At 35.3% G+C, this 18,000-nt stretch overlaps 1 protein-coding gene across 1 annotated transcript in view; it reads right to left on the bottom strand.

Moving 5' to 3' along the window:
- Window positions 1–4,701: 4,701 nt before the first annotated feature.
- The window catches only part of TMPRSS7 (transmembrane serine protease 7), a 33,948-nt gene continuing 20,649 nt past the window's right edge, over window positions 4,702–18,000 (bottom strand). Inside the window, exons 9-16 of the mRNA XM_026700865.2 lie at window positions 17,528–17,664; window positions 15,458–15,565; window positions 15,243–15,353; window positions 14,518–14,634; window positions 11,426–11,603; window positions 8,315–8,583; window positions 5,560–5,696; window positions 4,702–4,882 (exon numbers count right to left, since the gene is read on the bottom strand). Of these exons, the coding sequence (XP_026556650.2) occupies window positions 4,709–4,882; window positions 5,560–5,696; window positions 8,315–8,583; window positions 11,426–11,603; window positions 14,518–14,634; window positions 15,243–15,353; window positions 15,458–15,565; window positions 17,528–17,664 (1,231 nt within the window). The 3' untranslated portion in view covers window positions 4,702–4,708. The remainder of the gene's footprint in view (window positions 4,883–5,559; window positions 5,697–8,314; window positions 8,584–11,425; window positions 11,604–14,517; window positions 14,635–15,242; window positions 15,354–15,457; window positions 15,566–17,527; window positions 17,665–18,000) is intronic.

The following is an 18,000-nucleotide window of genomic DNA, read 5'->3' as shown; positions in this document are numbered from 1 at the left end:
AAATTCATAACAAATTATCAATATTTAATTACTTAGATTGTTTGTTCTGCCTGCCACTCTATTACCTCCCCAATAATGTAAACATAGGGAGTTAAGATAGAACTATTAAAGGAAAGTGGTGTTGATTCTGCTGGATTTCCCTAATAAGAGAAATGTTAATAATATTGTTCTGATGCTTGCAAAAACAAATATTCTGACATCGTTGTAAGGGTCAGAATGTTATGCATTATCGGAAATCAATTCAATTTTTCATTGAAAAGTATGCACTTACATAAAATATAGTACATAACCAAAAAAATTACAATGATAACCAAGGCAGCTGTAGGCAATATGTTTAAAAGGCATTTTTTCCAGAACTGCATACTCAAGTTTCTACCCATATGTTTTAGGTATATAACATTTTTTGAATCCTGGATCTGAGGAGAAATATTTTGCTGAAAGGACAAAAGAAAGAAAAGTCATTCAGACAAAGCAAGGTATGCTGTCTTTTTCTTATTTTATTCTACATTTATTGTTATATTACTGGAAAAATGCAAATACATAGATAGCTTAATTTTGGACAATTATGAGCTTTAAAATGCAAATATGAATGATAGGAAGAAAAATTGCAATAGCTTACCAATCCAGCATGAAAGTGTGAGCCACTGGGAGTTGGTATGCTGTATATAATAGAGGAAAGCCTGGAAGGGTTAATTTTCATTATAGTATTTTGTTGACTTGTCCTGTGTAGTTCTTTATATCTGAATCTTGAAGGAACTTGGAGTAGTTAAAGATGAGTAAAAAAGTAATAGCTGTACACCTTGATTTTTCTTTGCTCTATGACTAAAAATCTGTCTGAATATCCACAGAGAGCTTAAGTGGTGAGAAAGAAAATACACTAGGTGTACAATAGTGTAACTCTTTCTTTTCCAGTTGGCTAGATACAATCAGGAGACACATAAAAATGCTTGTGTGAGAGAAACCCTCAGCTATTCAGATAACACTACTCTATCCATATGTAAGATGGCATATGTATCAATAGCTCTTTTGTAAACACTCTTTTGTAAACACTGTAAATAATGTTGCTCTTTTTTTCAAACGAATGTCTTTATTTTTTTCTTTTCTTATCATAACACTTTTTAATTATTTAAAAGCCTAAAATAGTACTAGTTTGGGAAAAAATCCTTTCACTAGTATATATTTCCATAAATTTTATTTATTTATTTATTTATTTCCCACCTTACTATTTTTATAAATAATTCAAGGCAGCAAACATATCCAACACACCTTCCTCCTCTTATTTTCCCACAACAACAACCTTGTGTAGTGGGTTGTCCTGAAAGTGACTGGCCCAAAGTAATCCAGCTGGTTTTCATGGCCAAGGCAGGATTTGAACTCATGGTCTCCTGCTTTCTAGTGGTTAGGCTAGACCAGACTGGCCTTAATAAAGCAAATCCTTCTGAGGTTGGTAAAATGAGGACCCAAATTGTTCGGGACAAGATGCTTCCTCAGCTTAGAGAGGGCTGTAAAGCACTATGAAGTGGTATAAAAGTGCTATTGCTATTACATAAAATATTTATAATCTGAGCATAAAAATATATATTCTTATCCAAAGTATAGGAAGAACACTTAGAAAATTCTGGATATGCATGTATTTGTTTTTAAAAAAATAAAGAATTCTTGTATATGATCCAATGAATTGTTTCCGAGATGCTAGAATATAAACGGAAGATGCTTTAGTGTCTAGGCAATCAGTATTTTTCTTGTGATGACTCACTCTACAGTGCTTGACATAACTGTTTATATGAACAAATCCACAGCATAAGAGCCCACACTTGGTGCTACTAACTACAACCATTGCTTTTCATTTAGAATAGAATAAGATTATAGGCGACCATAAAGAAAACTGCATTCAAGAATGAAGGCAAATTGCATTCAGTTCACCTTATAAAAATCACATCTGGATTAGAAAATTATGGGGACATGGATGTCAGATACAAGGTAGACCATGACTATTCAAGAATAGAAAAGGCACCTAAAAATGTGCTATAAGGCTGAGGTTAATTATTAGCAATGCAACTTACAGCAGCAGCAGGCAGAGATCTAGATGAATATAAGAGAGGCATGAATATTACTAAGTATTGAACAGAGGGCCAGTGGCAACAGCATATGAAGAATTTTCTGCTCTTTATTACTATTATTACTGAAACATAATTATGTGATTCACTCAACCCCTTTGTATTTAAGATCAACAGATCTGAATGTACTGCATTGATCTGTGTTAGTTTGTTCATGTAACGGAGGAGGAATCAGTTGTACGTGTCATTCGTATAGTTTAATTACATGTATACTTGCAATACACGTAATTCAACTATATGAATCCAGAATTTATGGTTTAACTAGATCTGTAACTGTTACTGTAACAGTTGTATCTATTTTTGAAAATGATTTTTATTAGCTTTGATTTTCAAAAAAATTACAGTTAGAAGATAAAGAAACAGAAAATAAGAATTGAAAAAAGAAAAACTCTGAAAGAAAAAAGTAAAAGTGGAAGGAAGGAAGAGAAGTTACTTCTCACTTTCTTTGATACAAGTAAATAATATATCAAGCTATATAATATAATTCTAATCATTATATCTCAAAATTGATTATTCATTTGTTTCAGTTTCTTGCAAGAAGTCCAAAAATGGTTTCCAAGTGAAAATAAAACTTTTTGTCAAGTGATCAAACTTTTTTCTTTATTCAAGGCTGCCCATTTCACCATCTCCGCCAATTCCTTCAGCTTCATCCATCCTTCTATTGTAGGTATTTGTATGTGCTTCCACCTTTGGCATATAAAAGTCTTGCTGCCATTGTCACATATAAAAACAATGTTCCATAAGACATATCTTTTGGTTTCAATTGTGCATTTACTTTTATAATGTGCAACAAAATACATACTTGATCCAAGTATTTTTTTTTAACTTTGTACTTTTTTCTCCAAGACTTCAAATAGGCATTCCAAAATATGCTGTGAATTTATGGTAGGTGGTATTCTTTTTAACAATTTGTGACTGAATCTACCTGATGTAGATTCAAGGCAGACTTTGGAATCACTGAGTTCCCATATAAATCAAATTTGTCATTCAAAAATGGGAACTGGTGATAAATTTACAATTTTTATTGAAATGGAAGTAAAAAGCAATTGAATTTAAACAGAATAAAGTGTGGAAGTAAAAAGTAATAAAGTTCCCAATCGATATTGAGTTCCTTAAATAATTCCTCCAATCCATAAGAGAAACAAAATAAAAATATTACACCACTTCAATCACATTCCCAGTCCACATTATTGTAATTATTTCAGTGACAACACCATCAATTAATCAATAGTCTCTGATGTCATTACCAATGTTTTCCATTTTATCTAATTTAGAAGAATTAACTACTCTGTTATCTGATAAATGTAATTAGAAACTTAGTTTTATGTACAAAAGGTGAATAACAAAACCTTCTTGAAACATATATATCAGCTCTTAATGCCAAATACTAGGTTATTTTTCCTATCCTATGTAAATTTACCTGTGTCTAGGTGTGCTATTAGAATATTTTATTTGTACCAATAAGTCACTTTGCTTCTACTCCCGTCAACAGTTATTTTTTTCATCACAAGTGTTCAGATGGTCTTATCCACAAAGATCCAACAATAAAATTACTTTAATTGGGAAACCTTGGCATTATCCCTTTAACACGAGGAAACTATAGAAAGAATTCTGCAAGTGGCATATCTAATGAAAATGTTGCATTTGCATGTTCATCTTCAGGTTCAAATTCTGGGCTGGTCACTCCTGCTTTTTTGAGTTAACAGGCTCATGACTACCATTTTCTCAGTCTTGAAGCTGTCTGTCAAATGTTTCTTGCTTACAAAATTGTTCTTTCTGGTGAGTCACTAAAATCAGAACAGAAAAGAGTTGGAAGGATCCTTGGATGTCTTCTAGTCCAGTCCTCTGCTCAGGCAGGAAACCCTATACTATTTCAGCCAAATCTCTTCTTAAAAACATCTAGTGTTGGAGCATTCATAACTTCTGGAAGCAAGTTATTCCACCGATTAATTGTTCTGTTAGGAAATTTCTCCTAAGTTCTAAGTTGCTTCTTCAATGTGTTCTATATGACATTACATTTGAAGACTATCCAGAAACTGTAATTGATGCAAAATGAAGTGCCCATATATTGTCCACTTCATGATATCTAAAAGATAGATCATGATTGGCAAGGCAGTGTCTGTTATATCATAGTACTGTATCACATTATATATATAAAACTTTGTAGGTGGTAATAGTCATTTTGAATGGGGCCTGGAACTGAACTGTATACAAAACAGCAACCCTACAAAAGGTTCAGTCCTGCTGATTGAATAATTGGTTGTCCTGACTAATAATGTAACCATCACATTTTGTACTAGTTGTCCTCTAAACTGTCCTCAAAGACAGCTAAATCTAGATGTATGCTGGAAAGACAAGAAGGAAGGAGGGAGGAAGCTAAGATTGTACCAATTCTGCCTCTGAATATTGCAGTATGTTAACAAAATGTATGTTTTTAAGATGAACGGTATAATATGTATTTCACAAAGACACATGGTGTACTATAGGTTTTATAGTCATGGAGATTAAATTCACAATGCAATTAAAACACAATTATTTATTAAATATGGTTTTAATAAAGATGTTTCATAACCTCTGGAATATAATCAATACTAACTAAAAACTGAAGGCATGTATTTTTGTATCCATGTAGAAAACTTTGACACTCTTGTGTACACTCCCGGGAAATTGGGTCTTCCACAACCATAGCCCCAACTAACAATTCCCATCAAAAACCATTTTCCGTCAACTTTATTTCGACATGATAGAGGTCCTCCAGAGTCTCCCTAAAAAGACATTATTTTAAAAAGTTAACAATATTTAGACAGCAATGTTTCTCTAGATAGTATGCACGATAGTATTATTTTAGTACTAAGATTATTGATAAAACTAATAATGGAAATGGTTTAATTGACAAGAAAAAAAACCAAATGTCATTAAAATAGATCAGACTATAAATTAATCTAGAATTTTTCTAACAACTACTAATTTTCTATACTTAAATTTTATTTTTATGGCAACTCAGTTTATAATGTGAAACAGTATAGTTCATCAAAGATTATGGGACAATTTCTTCCTCCAATATGAAAATTACTCAGTAGGAAATATGATCCATATATTCCTTGAAAAACCTATAATTTTATTAGCCTCATTAAGTTTATCTTGACTGGGTTCATTCATTCTGGAAGTTCTAGTCCAAGCGTTCTGAGCAAATGTTCATTATGATGAGAGAGAGAGAGAGAGGGAGGGAGGGAGGGAGGGAGGGAGGGAGAGAGAGACACCAGACTAAATATTCTTATTTTTTTAAATTAATATTTGATGAGTTCTCCTCTCATTATTTTATGGAAATGATATGTCATTTTTTTTCCAGCTTCCCTATAACCATGAATTCTAGGTGGTTCCCAAGTCTATGATCATTTTGGAGGAGCAGCAAGTATGCATAGCAAAAAAGTGAAATCCTTACTTTGCAGCTATCCCTTTTTCCAGACATTATTCCAGCACACAGCATGCGACTTGTGATAAGCCCATATGTTGAATGACAAACTGTCTGATCCACAATTTCCACCTCTGCTTTCTGTAAAATTGTTGGTGTGTCATCATCTGGATCAAGGAAAAGCATAATAAAGCAAGAAAATGCATTTCCAGTATCTCATCATTGACCCTGATGATACTTTATAGCACCATTTTCATGAACCAACAAGCTATTTCATATGTATTTTGTATGGCACAGCAAAATGCAGCATAGTGTATAATTCACAGAAACAACATATAAAATGTGGATCAAAATATAAAATACCAGAGCACTGAATTATTTAAAGAGCCATGGTGGCGCAGTGGTTAAGATGCAGTATTGCAGGCTGATTCTGCCCACTGCCAGGAGTTTGATCCTGACTGGCTCAAGATTAACTCAGCCTTTCACCCTTCCAAGGTGGGTAAAATGAGGAGCCAGATTGTTGGAGGCAATAGGCTGATTCTGTAAACTACTTAGAGAAGGCTGTAAAGCACTGTGAAGTGGTATATAAGTCTAAATGCTATTGCTATTGCTATTTTAAAAGCACACAGTATGAGTGATGAACAAAATTATGTTTTTTATGTATGCTTGGAATTTAGCTATTAACTTACTGTTTCTTAAGAATAACATCCTTTGAAGTCCGAAGAGCTATGTTCCAAGAAAGTAATAATATACTTTAGACTAGTAATTCTCAATTGCTTTGCTTTCAGCTTCTCTTTACTTTCTTTAAAATGATTGAGGACACTCAAAGATCTTTGGTTTATGTGTGTTATATTTATTGATAGTTAAATGTATTAGAAATAAAAATTGAGACATTTAAACATATTTATTTATTTTAACTTTGTAGATCCCTTGAAATGTCTCATGGCCCTTGGGGTCTCCAGACCATAGTTTGAGAAGCACTGCTTTAGAGCACTCTAAGATTGTTACATTATTTCATTAATCCACGCAATAACCCCCTGTTGTAAGAGAGCAGAAGTAAACTTAATATTGTAGATAATTGAAGATGAATTAGAAGACCACGTTATAAGGCAGTCTAGATTATTCACATTATTAATGATAATGAATCTATTGTGTGATTTTCAAATATCATTCTGCTTTCGAGATTTCAGATACTGCTTAAATTGAAACATTTGGTTGGCCCAAGTTGTGGTTTGTAAAAAAGTAAACTATATCCATGTCATATGTAGAGAAGCTGGCAAATGTTGCAGGTGTACACCACCACTGTTTACTGTATCTGGTTTCCTCTGTTTGGAATGTCCCAACTATACAAGTTTACCAAATTCAGTAAAAAAAATTACAATGCATTCCACTTTTTGATATTATAGAATATTGATAAAATTTACAAGAGTTTCACATATTTGCCAGGAATTTTAAATGAAGACCTCTTAAAAATACTAAGAAGGCTGAAATTTGATCATCATGTAAGATTTTGGCTATTAAAAGCAATCTTTAAAAATAAGTTTTATTTTTGGCTACTAATCATATTTAAGAATTGCTGAATGGTGTATGTGTGTGCGCACACATGTATTTGTATATGCACACATGAACATGTTCACCTGTGATTAACCTAACGCCAGTCTTAGACTGCAAAGATTTTCCTAACTCTGCATTATCAGTATTTCTTGAAAAAAACAATTATTTGGTCAGAATGTTTAAGAAATTAGATTATTGTAAATGTTTTGTCTTTTTCCCTCAGTATTCCCAATTTACAAAGAATCTTTAAAATGGTATTCATTAAATTTTTACACCTGAATTTTCAAGGACAGAACAGATACTTGGAAACACTGATATATCTGTATATGAGATCTGTATATATTAATTATGAGAGAATTGGATGCTTTTACAGCAGATAATACTGAACATGATTTGCAAGTACATTGCATATCTTACTCTGGTTTTAAATCTGCTTGCCCACCCCCAATTTCCTATTTTAAAAATAAGAAATGCAAGAATATTTTTTTTCCTGAAAATTGCATAGGTTCAGACATGAAAGTTTAGATTAAAAATGCTGCACTGGAGAATAGAGGACTTTCCAGAGAAATCTATTAAAAATAAGTTTCTTGAGAAATTTACTGTACAAAATGGGAAACGTGTACAAAAGCTTTTTATGATTAAGTAAATTGATAAATTAAGAAAATGTATATTGTGATCTGATGGTTTGTCATATATATGTTCAGACACATACAAAAACATTTGAGGAAGATAGGTAGTTAAGAAATATGAAATATAAATAGATAAATACATATTAGGATATGGATATCAAGATATCAGGATATAATCTTAAAACAATGCCGATGCAAATTATATAATAAACCAATTGCCGTTCTATAAAGTGGGCAATAAAATGAATAGGATTTACACCCTTAACGTGGATACAATGACACGGAACACTGATTTCAGTATTTGCTGTTTTGGACACTTTAAAAAGCCCAGAGATAATAGTTTTAGCTCATGTGTCTAAATTTCATCTAGATTCCCTCTTTTTAATAATAAATATTTTTAAAGAAATTGAAACAAGCCTTCCTCCTTTTGTTCTATGTATTGTTGTAATAAAGACAAAAAGGGCAGAACTCACCATATAATGTTCTGACCCTCTAATCATGAAAGCACCCACTTCTTTCTAATGTTGTTGACTACTTATTTTTACACAAGTCCTTTGTTTATTGGCAACAAATTAATGAATGATACAATGCAGTGGGCTTACTTGTTTCCTGCTTCTGTCCCCAGCCTGTTACCCAGCATTTTTCTCCAGTGTACACATTGTGCATGGTGGGAGGTAAGCAAATTGGCCCAACTGACCACCTCATTGTCTCGAGCCATGGGGTGCTTAATTGTAGCAGAGCAATGTCATAATCATAATTTTGACTGTTATAATATTCATGGACAATGATTCTCTTCAAAGTAGACACAAATTTGGCTTTTCCTTGAGTGTGCATTCCCAAGTAAGCCGTCCAAATTCTAGGATCTGTTAACCTAAATGAAAACAGAACATTCAAATATATATGACAAAATATGATATCTATGACATGCAATCAAAATAAAAAGTTATCATTATGTTGAACTAACAGAAATGTATACCTACATATTAGTGTTGTTCCTTATTAGTGATCTCTAATTAATAACAGGTACAATGCTAACAAATGAAAAATAGCATTAGTATGTTTGTATGATATTCTGGGTAAGTTAAGAAGAGATCTTGTTCTTAAGAAGAAGGGCGAGAATCATCTGTCTCTCTCTTTAACTAGGGAGGAGGCAAGTGGCTAAATGTGATTTTGCACAAGTGTTTTCAATGGTTGTGCTTTATTCTTTGGAATATAGTTTAGCATTACTGTAGACTAACATTATTCTAGAAAAGTTCCAAATCCATTTTTTAAAATGGGCTGTATAACGGCTAACAGGAATGGAGAATGAAATTAGCTTCAATATCTGTGCCTGCCCTACAGAATCCCCCTGAGATTTGGAGGTCTCAACCCTGTGAGTGTTCTGAAAAGATTGTAAAATATGGCTGTTCCCTCAGGCATTGAACTAGCACATCAAGTGAGCTAATTGTACCACTGTGTAGTTGAAGAATGTAAACTTCCTGAGAGTCTCAGCTGCATTGTATTAACATCATGGGTGGGATTCTAACAGTTCACACCTATTCGCTAGAACCGGTTGTTAACATTCTAAACAGTTCGGAGAACCAGTTGTTAGAAGAAATTACTGGCCTAATCCTGTAAGGAAGGCAGGAAGGAAACATTCTGGTGTTGCTTACAGAAACTGCCTCTCCATTAGACCTTATTACATTTTTGGCAGGACTAGACTTCCTGTCTCAGGAACGTCTCTGGAGTTTTTGTCCCCTCCTTTGCTGGTATTTTGCTTGTGTGGAGTGACCATTCAAAGTTACAGTGGCACTGAAGAAAGTGACATGACCATTTTTCACACTTATGATTGTCGCAGCACCCCTACAGTCATGAGACGCCAGGCAAGGAGATGCGTGCCTCGATGTAAGTGATATTGAATTGGCCATGCCCAGCCAATAACATGACCACCCAGTCATAAGACCACCAAACTATGCCTACCAACTAAACCATGCCCACAGAACCGGTTGTTAAAAAATTTGAATCCCACCCCTGATTAACATTACAGTATTGTGGTTATTGTTACCTTATAGTTATGTTTTTAGTTATTCTTAGCCACCCAGAGTTGCAGATGCTGAGAAATAATTTAAATGAAATGAATTGTTTGAGTAGAGAGATTGAGATCTATTCCACTTTAAGTGACTACTGTTGTAACAAAACTGATGCACAAGTTAACTGAAATACTAAGAGTACAATACAATTTTTGAGAGCTTTCAATCCATATCTATCTGCTTCAGAAAAAAGTGCAACTGAGGGTAGAGGAAGTAGGAACAACAAAGGGGAGGACTTTCTAAGACACAGAACACAAAGAAACAGAGAAATTAGGACTTGGACAACCGGAGAGCTCTTTCCTGTTTCTAAGTAACTAAGCAATTAGAGAAGTAATTAGAAGTTTCACTTCCACTTGGGATCTTTGGAGAAACATTTGATATGCACCCAAGACACTATTTGTCTTCCTTCCTATGACAATGGACTTACCCTGCTGATTCTGTAGAAAGTCCTTTTATGCTAAGGCCTGTGATAGTGGAGTCCTTTTAATGGACAACCTGTCTCCTATATAGACAAGACTCTAGTCCTTAGCCTTACAGGAACAAAAACTTCTTAAAATTTGACATTTGCTTTAGTAAATGAGCAAGAAAATATGAAAGTATCAAAGGCCTTTGACAAATATTGACATATGGGGAAAATTTGTGTGCAAGCCAATATAAAGTTATCTGTGTGCATATGGATTTCTATCTCTTCCCACTTATGACTATAACCATGTTGCTTGTACCTTTACAATTTATATCGTTCTATTTGTTTCCTAGTATGATCTGATTGCTTATTAGTAATCTATGACTATCACTAAGTGTTGCATTTTATGATTCTTGATGAATGTATATTATTTTTTCATACACTGAGAGCATATGCACCAAAGATTTGATTCTATTTGATTCGATTCAATTCGATTCGATTCTCCAGGTTTCTCCAGATTCTATTCATTCAAGTGTATTCAAGAATACACTTGAATGTATATACATGTGTACAATGTTACTATACTTGGTTGTATTGCTGTTATGCCGGTGTGATGCCCTTTTCACGTTGGGAAAAAAGGGGGCATATATTGATTTATTAGATACACAGATTTGCAGACTGCGCTGGCTTCTCAAAAACTTTTAGAGTTAATATACATGGCTTCATTCTTGTGATTCTTGTTGCCCTTCTCTTTTTTTAAGGCTCTGCCATTTCCTTGTGACAGTGAATCTGGAATATGGGGTGGGGGAAATCCTTATATTTGCACTGAAAAAACTAAATAACCCATGAGCCCCAGAGAATTACTACAAGCTAATGTGGAAGAGTTTAGACTACCACATCCAGGTTTCAAAAATATGTTCCACCACTAGATATCAACAAGTAGTTAACATTTTCTATATTTCTTTGCTCTCATCAAGTGGTCATCTGGATTTTTGCATCCAGGAAGAAGTAGATAGCCCTAAGAAAGGGAGATATTGAAATGCTAAGAACAGGGCAGAATCTTATGTACTGCTTATTAAACTAATTTTATAATTGGATGTTGGTAATGTTCTGATTATGTTGAATGGGTGATTGTTGCAGATTAAGAGAAAAACAATATATCCATTGTGCTCTACAAAAGATCATGATGTGACATGATATTAAAGAAGGTTCCCTAAATTATATTAATTTTATCTACTTACCTGTTCCCCTGAAAACAATGGGCAGCAGAGAGAAGCCACTCCTTTGATATCACAGAGGCTCCACAATAAGCAACTCCAGCAAAATGCAAGCTGGCTTGCCAGGGCCATTCTCCTTCATGGGTCTCAGAACCCCCAACAATCCGGTTGTGAGTGTTGCTGTATCTAGCACTGCCACAGCCTTTTGAGAGAATGTAACATTTAGCATGGCTTTTGCCTAGCAAAACATAGCAACTGGTTTTATCTACTTATTTAAATGGAATCAATCGCTATTTTATTTGTTTTGGGAAATGCCACACAGCATACCCAGAAGGGTATCCAATCTTTTCAGGCTAATGGCAGGAGCTGACCTTTGCCAGAGTCTATGATGAATGGGAAAAGGACAAGAAAGTACCTTGTGCCAGGACAAAAAGTCCCAGCTGCTACAAATTATAATCAATTAAAATTAAATTGACATTATTTATTACTCTATGTGTTTAATAATCCTCCTTTGTCTCACTAAAAATTGCATGTTTCAAAAGAGCTCCAAAACCTTACCCTAACAAGCAGCTCTGGAATCTCAGCTTATAAACCCTAATGTATGGGCATTGGTCTCTACTCCAACCATTATCCAGCCATATTTCAGCTATGTGACATATCTAAAGAACATGTATTAAAGAACTAATAATTCCTGGGGGGGGGGTGGAATTCTATAGAAAGCCACTGTTTATTATTACCTTTATTGTCAGAGTACAACATGTGTACAATGAGATTGACTGAGCCTCCCTTCGTGCACCCCCCTCAATGCAATTCACAGTGAGGACAGAAGTCCTTAATCCACTCCCAATCTTATTACACTATGTGACCTTGTTGCACAACGTGTGGGCTCCGCAAGTCTATCATACTATGTTGACATGAAGTTATTTTCCGACAGCTCACAGGTGAAAACTGTTCTTCAGCCTGTTGGTATGGCTGGCTATGCTTCTACATCTCCTACCTGATGGTAGGAGAGTGAAGACGTGCTGGCCGGGATGTGAGTCGACCCTGAGAATTTTCCTCACTCTTCTAAGGCAGCGAGCCCTAGCGATGTCATCTAATGGTATCAGGAAACAGCCCACAATGTTTTGTGCTGTGCTCACCACCCTCTATAATGTCTTTCTATCTGTGGCTGTCAGACCAGCATACCACACCATAATGCAATATGTGAGGGTGCTTTCTATTGTGGACCGGTAAAAGGAGGTCATCAGTCATTTTTCCATTTTATTCTTTTGCAAGACCCTAAGGAAATGGAGTCTCTGTTGGGCCTTTCTGGCCACCTGGGTTGTGTTGATTTTCCAGGTAAGATCTTCACTGAGGTAGACTCCCAGGAATTTAAAGGAGGAAATTCTCTCCACACAGCTTCCCTTGTTGTAAAGTGGAGCAGGTTTCTTTCTCTTCTTCCGGAAGTCTAACACCATCTCCTTTGTCTTGCTGGTGTTTAGGTGCAGATTGTTTTCTAGGCACCATGAGGATAATTTTTGAACCTCCCCCTATATGCTGTTTCGTCTCTACCTGTAATTAGACCCAATAGGGTAGTATCATCTGCTAACTTAATGTATCACAGTGGATGGGTCAGACAATACACAATCATGTGTATACAGTGAGTACAGGTGGGGACTGAGCACACAACCCTTTGGGTAACCAGTGCTAAGCTTCAGGGAGGTGGATGTGACAGACCCAGACCTTACTGTTTGTGGTCGGTCCCTCAGAAAGTTTTGATCCAGTCGCAGATAGAAGAGGGAAAATCCAAGTCAGTCAGCTTTTCAATAAGGTTGCTCAGCAGAATAGTATTGAAGGCTGAACTGTAGTCAATGAAAAGCATCCTGACATAATTTCTGGGTTTCTCCAGATGGAGAATGGAAGGCAGTAGCTAGGGCATCATCTGTCGACCTGTTCCCCCTGTAGGCAAACTGATGTTTGTCAAAGTCTGGTGGGAGGCATGTCCTAAGGTGTTGGAGAAACAGTCTTTTGAAGCATTTCATCACTACTGTTGTTAACGCGATAGATCTGTAGTCAATTAGGACTGGGACAATAGTGGCTGTTTTCAAGCATGATGGAACACAAGCCGTTTGCAGGGAGATGTTAAAGGTCTTTGTCAGGACCCCTGCTAATTGATTGGCACAAGTCTTTACCACTATCCCCAGCACCCCAACTGGACCTGCAGCTTTACTGGGATTCACTGCTTAGCAAAGTAGTTGTACACTTTAGAAAATGATTTGATTTTACAGAAGACAGCTACCTAGCAGCAATCCCATAAAAATTCACACATAATATATTATAATAGCAAAATACATGTATTATGTTTCATTTGGGTAATCTAGTACAGGAATTTTTGGCCTTTTTTGCTTGTCATTATCTTCTGAGCCTCATTTATCATTGTGATGTCCCTCATTGTTGCTGTTAGCTGGTTATTAGCTGGAAAAAGGCACTTTACCATCTGTACTGTTTATTAATCTAAACCAGGGGTATCCAGCCTTGACAACTTTTAAGACTTGTGGACTTCAATTCATCTGGCTGGACAAGTCTGGGAGTTGAAGTCCACAAGTCTTAAAGTTGCCAAAGTTGGACACCCCACTGTAAACTGAATCATATAAAGACTGTGGTCTCCTTGAAATTTGCATGCTTTCCTTGAGATCATATGGCTCGTGTTGAGAATCACTGCTCTAGTATATATGACCAGAAGTAAATTTATGCACCTAGAATAATTTGAAAGTAAGAAAATTACTGTGTGAACAGGCAACCATTTTATAAAGGAAATTGTCTTCAATTTTAATTATGGCCCAGATGATCTCTGTCCTAGTGCTGTTACTTCTATATAGAGCTGCAAAATACATTATTTAGTTATGAAGTATTCTTGTGAGGTTGAAAGCTAAAAACTTTTTTATCTTAATGAAATAATAATTGAAAAGGAAGGTAGTCAATTCCAAACTTTGTTTGATGGGCAAAATCTACCAATCTAAATATTAAAAATTAATATAAATAAAATTATGTATGTTCTAGAAAAACAATTGATCAAAACAGCTATGAACATATATATTATATCAATATACTTGTAAATATCCTTCAAATATACTTACTACAATTGTTTTCATCACTTCGATCAAGGCAGTCCATGATTCCATCACACCTTGCATTTTGTTTCCTTAAGCAAATACCATTGTTGCATTTGAAAGTAGTGCTGGTACAGGGAATGCCTAAAAAGCAATAACTGCAATGTTCAAGCAATCTCAATCTCTAGAAGTCAGAACAGTCATTCAAGATTTTTTTTTGTAAAAACCCCTCACCCTTGGTATAAATGTATACATGTAAATATAATGAAACTAAACTACCCCAAATGCTGTGATGCCCACATAGTTTTCTTGGCATCAATAGAGGAATGATTTCTATTTCCTTTCTTCATAATATTTTTTAATCTTCCAACTTTGCTGCTCTTATATTTCCTGTTGGTTTTCCACACATTTGCATAACTGACTAGATCAAAACATGCTTAGTTCTTAGAAAGTGGTAGGCAATCTCTATTACTTTGTATATCAGGATAAGACTGATAGGTTAAAGAAACAACATTGAGCAACTTGAACCTACCAATGAATTCCAAAGACAAAATTTGAACCAAAGGCTTCTAAAGAGGTGTATCATTTGTGTATATGTACAATATCTATGTATGTGGAAAATGATGGGGTTTCAGTCTGTAGTTGTGCCTGCCATTTTTCTTGCCCCAATTATAGATACATTTGCCTACAAATTTAATTTCTAATCTGCTACAGGATGCAGAATGATTAATTGTTTGTGGGATGAGACTTACTTTCTGTGCAATGTAATTCATCCTGACCATCTTTACAGTTATTTATTCCATCGCAGATAAAAGAATGGTGCTGTGTTAAGAAGTTGCTACTACAATTTTTGGGGGGTATGTCTAAAGAAAGATAAGCAACAAACCACTTGCATAAGCAATACAAAAAAAGCAGCCAACTAGAATTATTACTATATTTTAGTTGTTGCATACTGCAGATACTTAACCACAAAACAATTCGTCACTTTCATCAAAGCAGTCATTGATTCCATCACAAAGCTGAATTTGTTGGATACATAACCCGCTGTGGCATTCAAAAGACCCAAGTGCACAAGCTAAAAGGCAAAAGAAAAAAAAGACAGTTGTGCTATCCAGACAGTATATAGTTATTTGGGAAGTGGGATAGTTAGTTAGGAATTAGGAGCTGTCCCCTTAACGGAATGCATCATGGTATGTAGTTAAGGCATCATGGGAAATATAGTCCATGTCATGTGGTCACATCTGTAATCCTGATTGGTCACTGAATTGACCCTTGGTTGGGTTGGGGGAAGCCCTTGTTCCCTTTCCTTGCATGCTGGCTCCCTTGGCTCCTTTGTTATGGGATGAAGAGAACTGTCTTTTTACACTATGAAGTCAGCTCTGCAAAGAATTAGACATTAGATGGATCTCAACGTAACTGTGAGTTATATTTGAGGATGCCTGGTGACCCAAAAAGAAACTTTGTATGGAAGATTTTGTAGAGTTGTCTGTCTTTATACATTCAGTCAGTAATTATAAAAGACAGAACAACAGTGATTTCAGACTTTTTATAAACTTCCTGTTCTCATATTAAAGTTCAAGTTATGAGAAAGCAAGTAGGAGCTTTAAGAAAATAACACCAAATATAGACATGATTAAATAGTATTCTAGCACTATTGTTGTTAATTTCAAAGGAGTAATTGTCCTCCTGAATATTCCTTTTAATAAAGTTGTAGTAATACTATTTCTAACTTGCTGTAAAAATGAGAACATAGTAGTAGAAGCTGAAACATTTATTTTCAGGATTCATTTGTAATTCACCTTTCCTCATATATATACACTATATGGAACTTGATTTTTTGTATGAAGAAGCCCAATGTATCGAAGAAATGTATGTAGATCAAGTATGTCTCTCTGAGTAGTATCTATTTCCAATTTTCTTCTCTCTGTAGCTTTCTGATCTCCATTTCTACGCTCTAATCCATGGGTGTCAAACTCAATTTCATTGAGAGCCACATCAAGGTTGTGTTCGAAGGGTGGGCATCAGGGGACATGGTCAGGGTGGGTGCAGCCATCATTCGTGTTGGGGGTGCCTGTGGTAGCCTGAGCACTCTGCCAGTGAAAATGGGCTCCTGAGCTCCATTTTAGGATGCCACAGCCTCCTGCAACCCTTTGCCAGCGAAAATGGAGCTTGGGAGGACTGCAGGCTGGTAGAAGCACCATGGGCTGGTTGTTGTTTCCAGGGTGCCCCCACGGGCTAGATCAAAGCACTCCATGGGCCGGACCTGGCTCCCAGGCCTTGAATATGACACCCCTGCTCTAATCTAATTTCAGTAATAAATTATATATCTTTCTATGGGTGCACTGATAGATATTCAAAGAATCACAAAACTAATTCAGTATTATTAGAGTGGCCATTCTCAAGTGGGGTCACTTGAGTTCTGCAAAAGATCATGACTGACATGAAAATCATTTTTTTTCTATTCATCTATCTATTTTAGACTGAGAGATCTTCTTCCTCATTGTGGTCCTTCACATGAACATGAGCAACAGTGTTTCCCAATTATTCAGCACATCTAGCAACAATACTCAGCTCATCTGTCCACATGTCAATGAAAAAATATTAAAGAAAAATACAAGTTAATAATAATCTCAACTGAACTAATTATTTATATTTTTATTATTAACATGCAATTTGATTTATACCCACTATATGTTACAGTTTTAGTTCTCATGCTATGCTAGATTTTTAAACTATCTAGGAGTGTAGCTATAATTGAGGTACATGCATTGGGACTAACACAAATGAATCAAAACCTTCCACCTGATCATCAAATCATTCCAATATTAGCAGATTAATTTCTGAAATAACAATTTGCTGCCATATACAGTTACACATCTTTTGTCTCTATCATATCAAGTTTTCTTAATTATAAGTGCTAGTTATAATTGTTGATGATTTGATTGAGTAGAAGCTAAGAAAAGATATTATCTTTATAGCTGTATACAACATCTGCAGGCTAGTAAAGTTTTCTAGTAATTTTTACAGTCAGTCTTACGCTGGCTAATATTGTAACTTCCATATTCCACAAGAAAAGGCTGTTCAGAAAACTTGGAGCTGCACTGAAATTCCACATTAACCACCGAGTTTGCCACACGGAATATTGTTTGATGATCAATGTAGTAGCCACAATACCTGCAAAATGGATTATATAAACTTATGCAGACCATCTCTTGTGAACAAGTGAACAGTAAAATATAGTTACAGTATGATTTTGCATTACCTCATTTCTAAGTCTACATGCCAAGAACTTCACCTAGCTGTAGACTGTTCTCTGCAGTGCTCTATTTTATTCCCTAAAGGTTTCCATCATTCTCCTTTGTAATCACCATAAGTCCTCTCTTCTGTATTTCCCTAACTGAAGACAGCTTTTTATTCTATTCCACTTCAAGTCTGCGCCCACTTTCTTTCATTTTCCTGCTGTCTTAATGTATGGATGAGAAATCAATAAGAATCAAATTCTCATCTTTC

Source organism: Pseudonaja textilis, chromosome 7, assembly GCF_049901715.1.
Source record: "Pseudonaja textilis isolate UNSWEBS1 chromosome 7, rPseTex1.2, whole genome shotgun sequence".
Classification (NCBI taxonomy): domain Eukaryota; kingdom Metazoa; phylum Chordata; class Lepidosauria; order Squamata; family Elapidae; genus Pseudonaja; species Pseudonaja textilis.
This window is presented reverse-complemented; position numbering and strand designations above follow the sequence as displayed.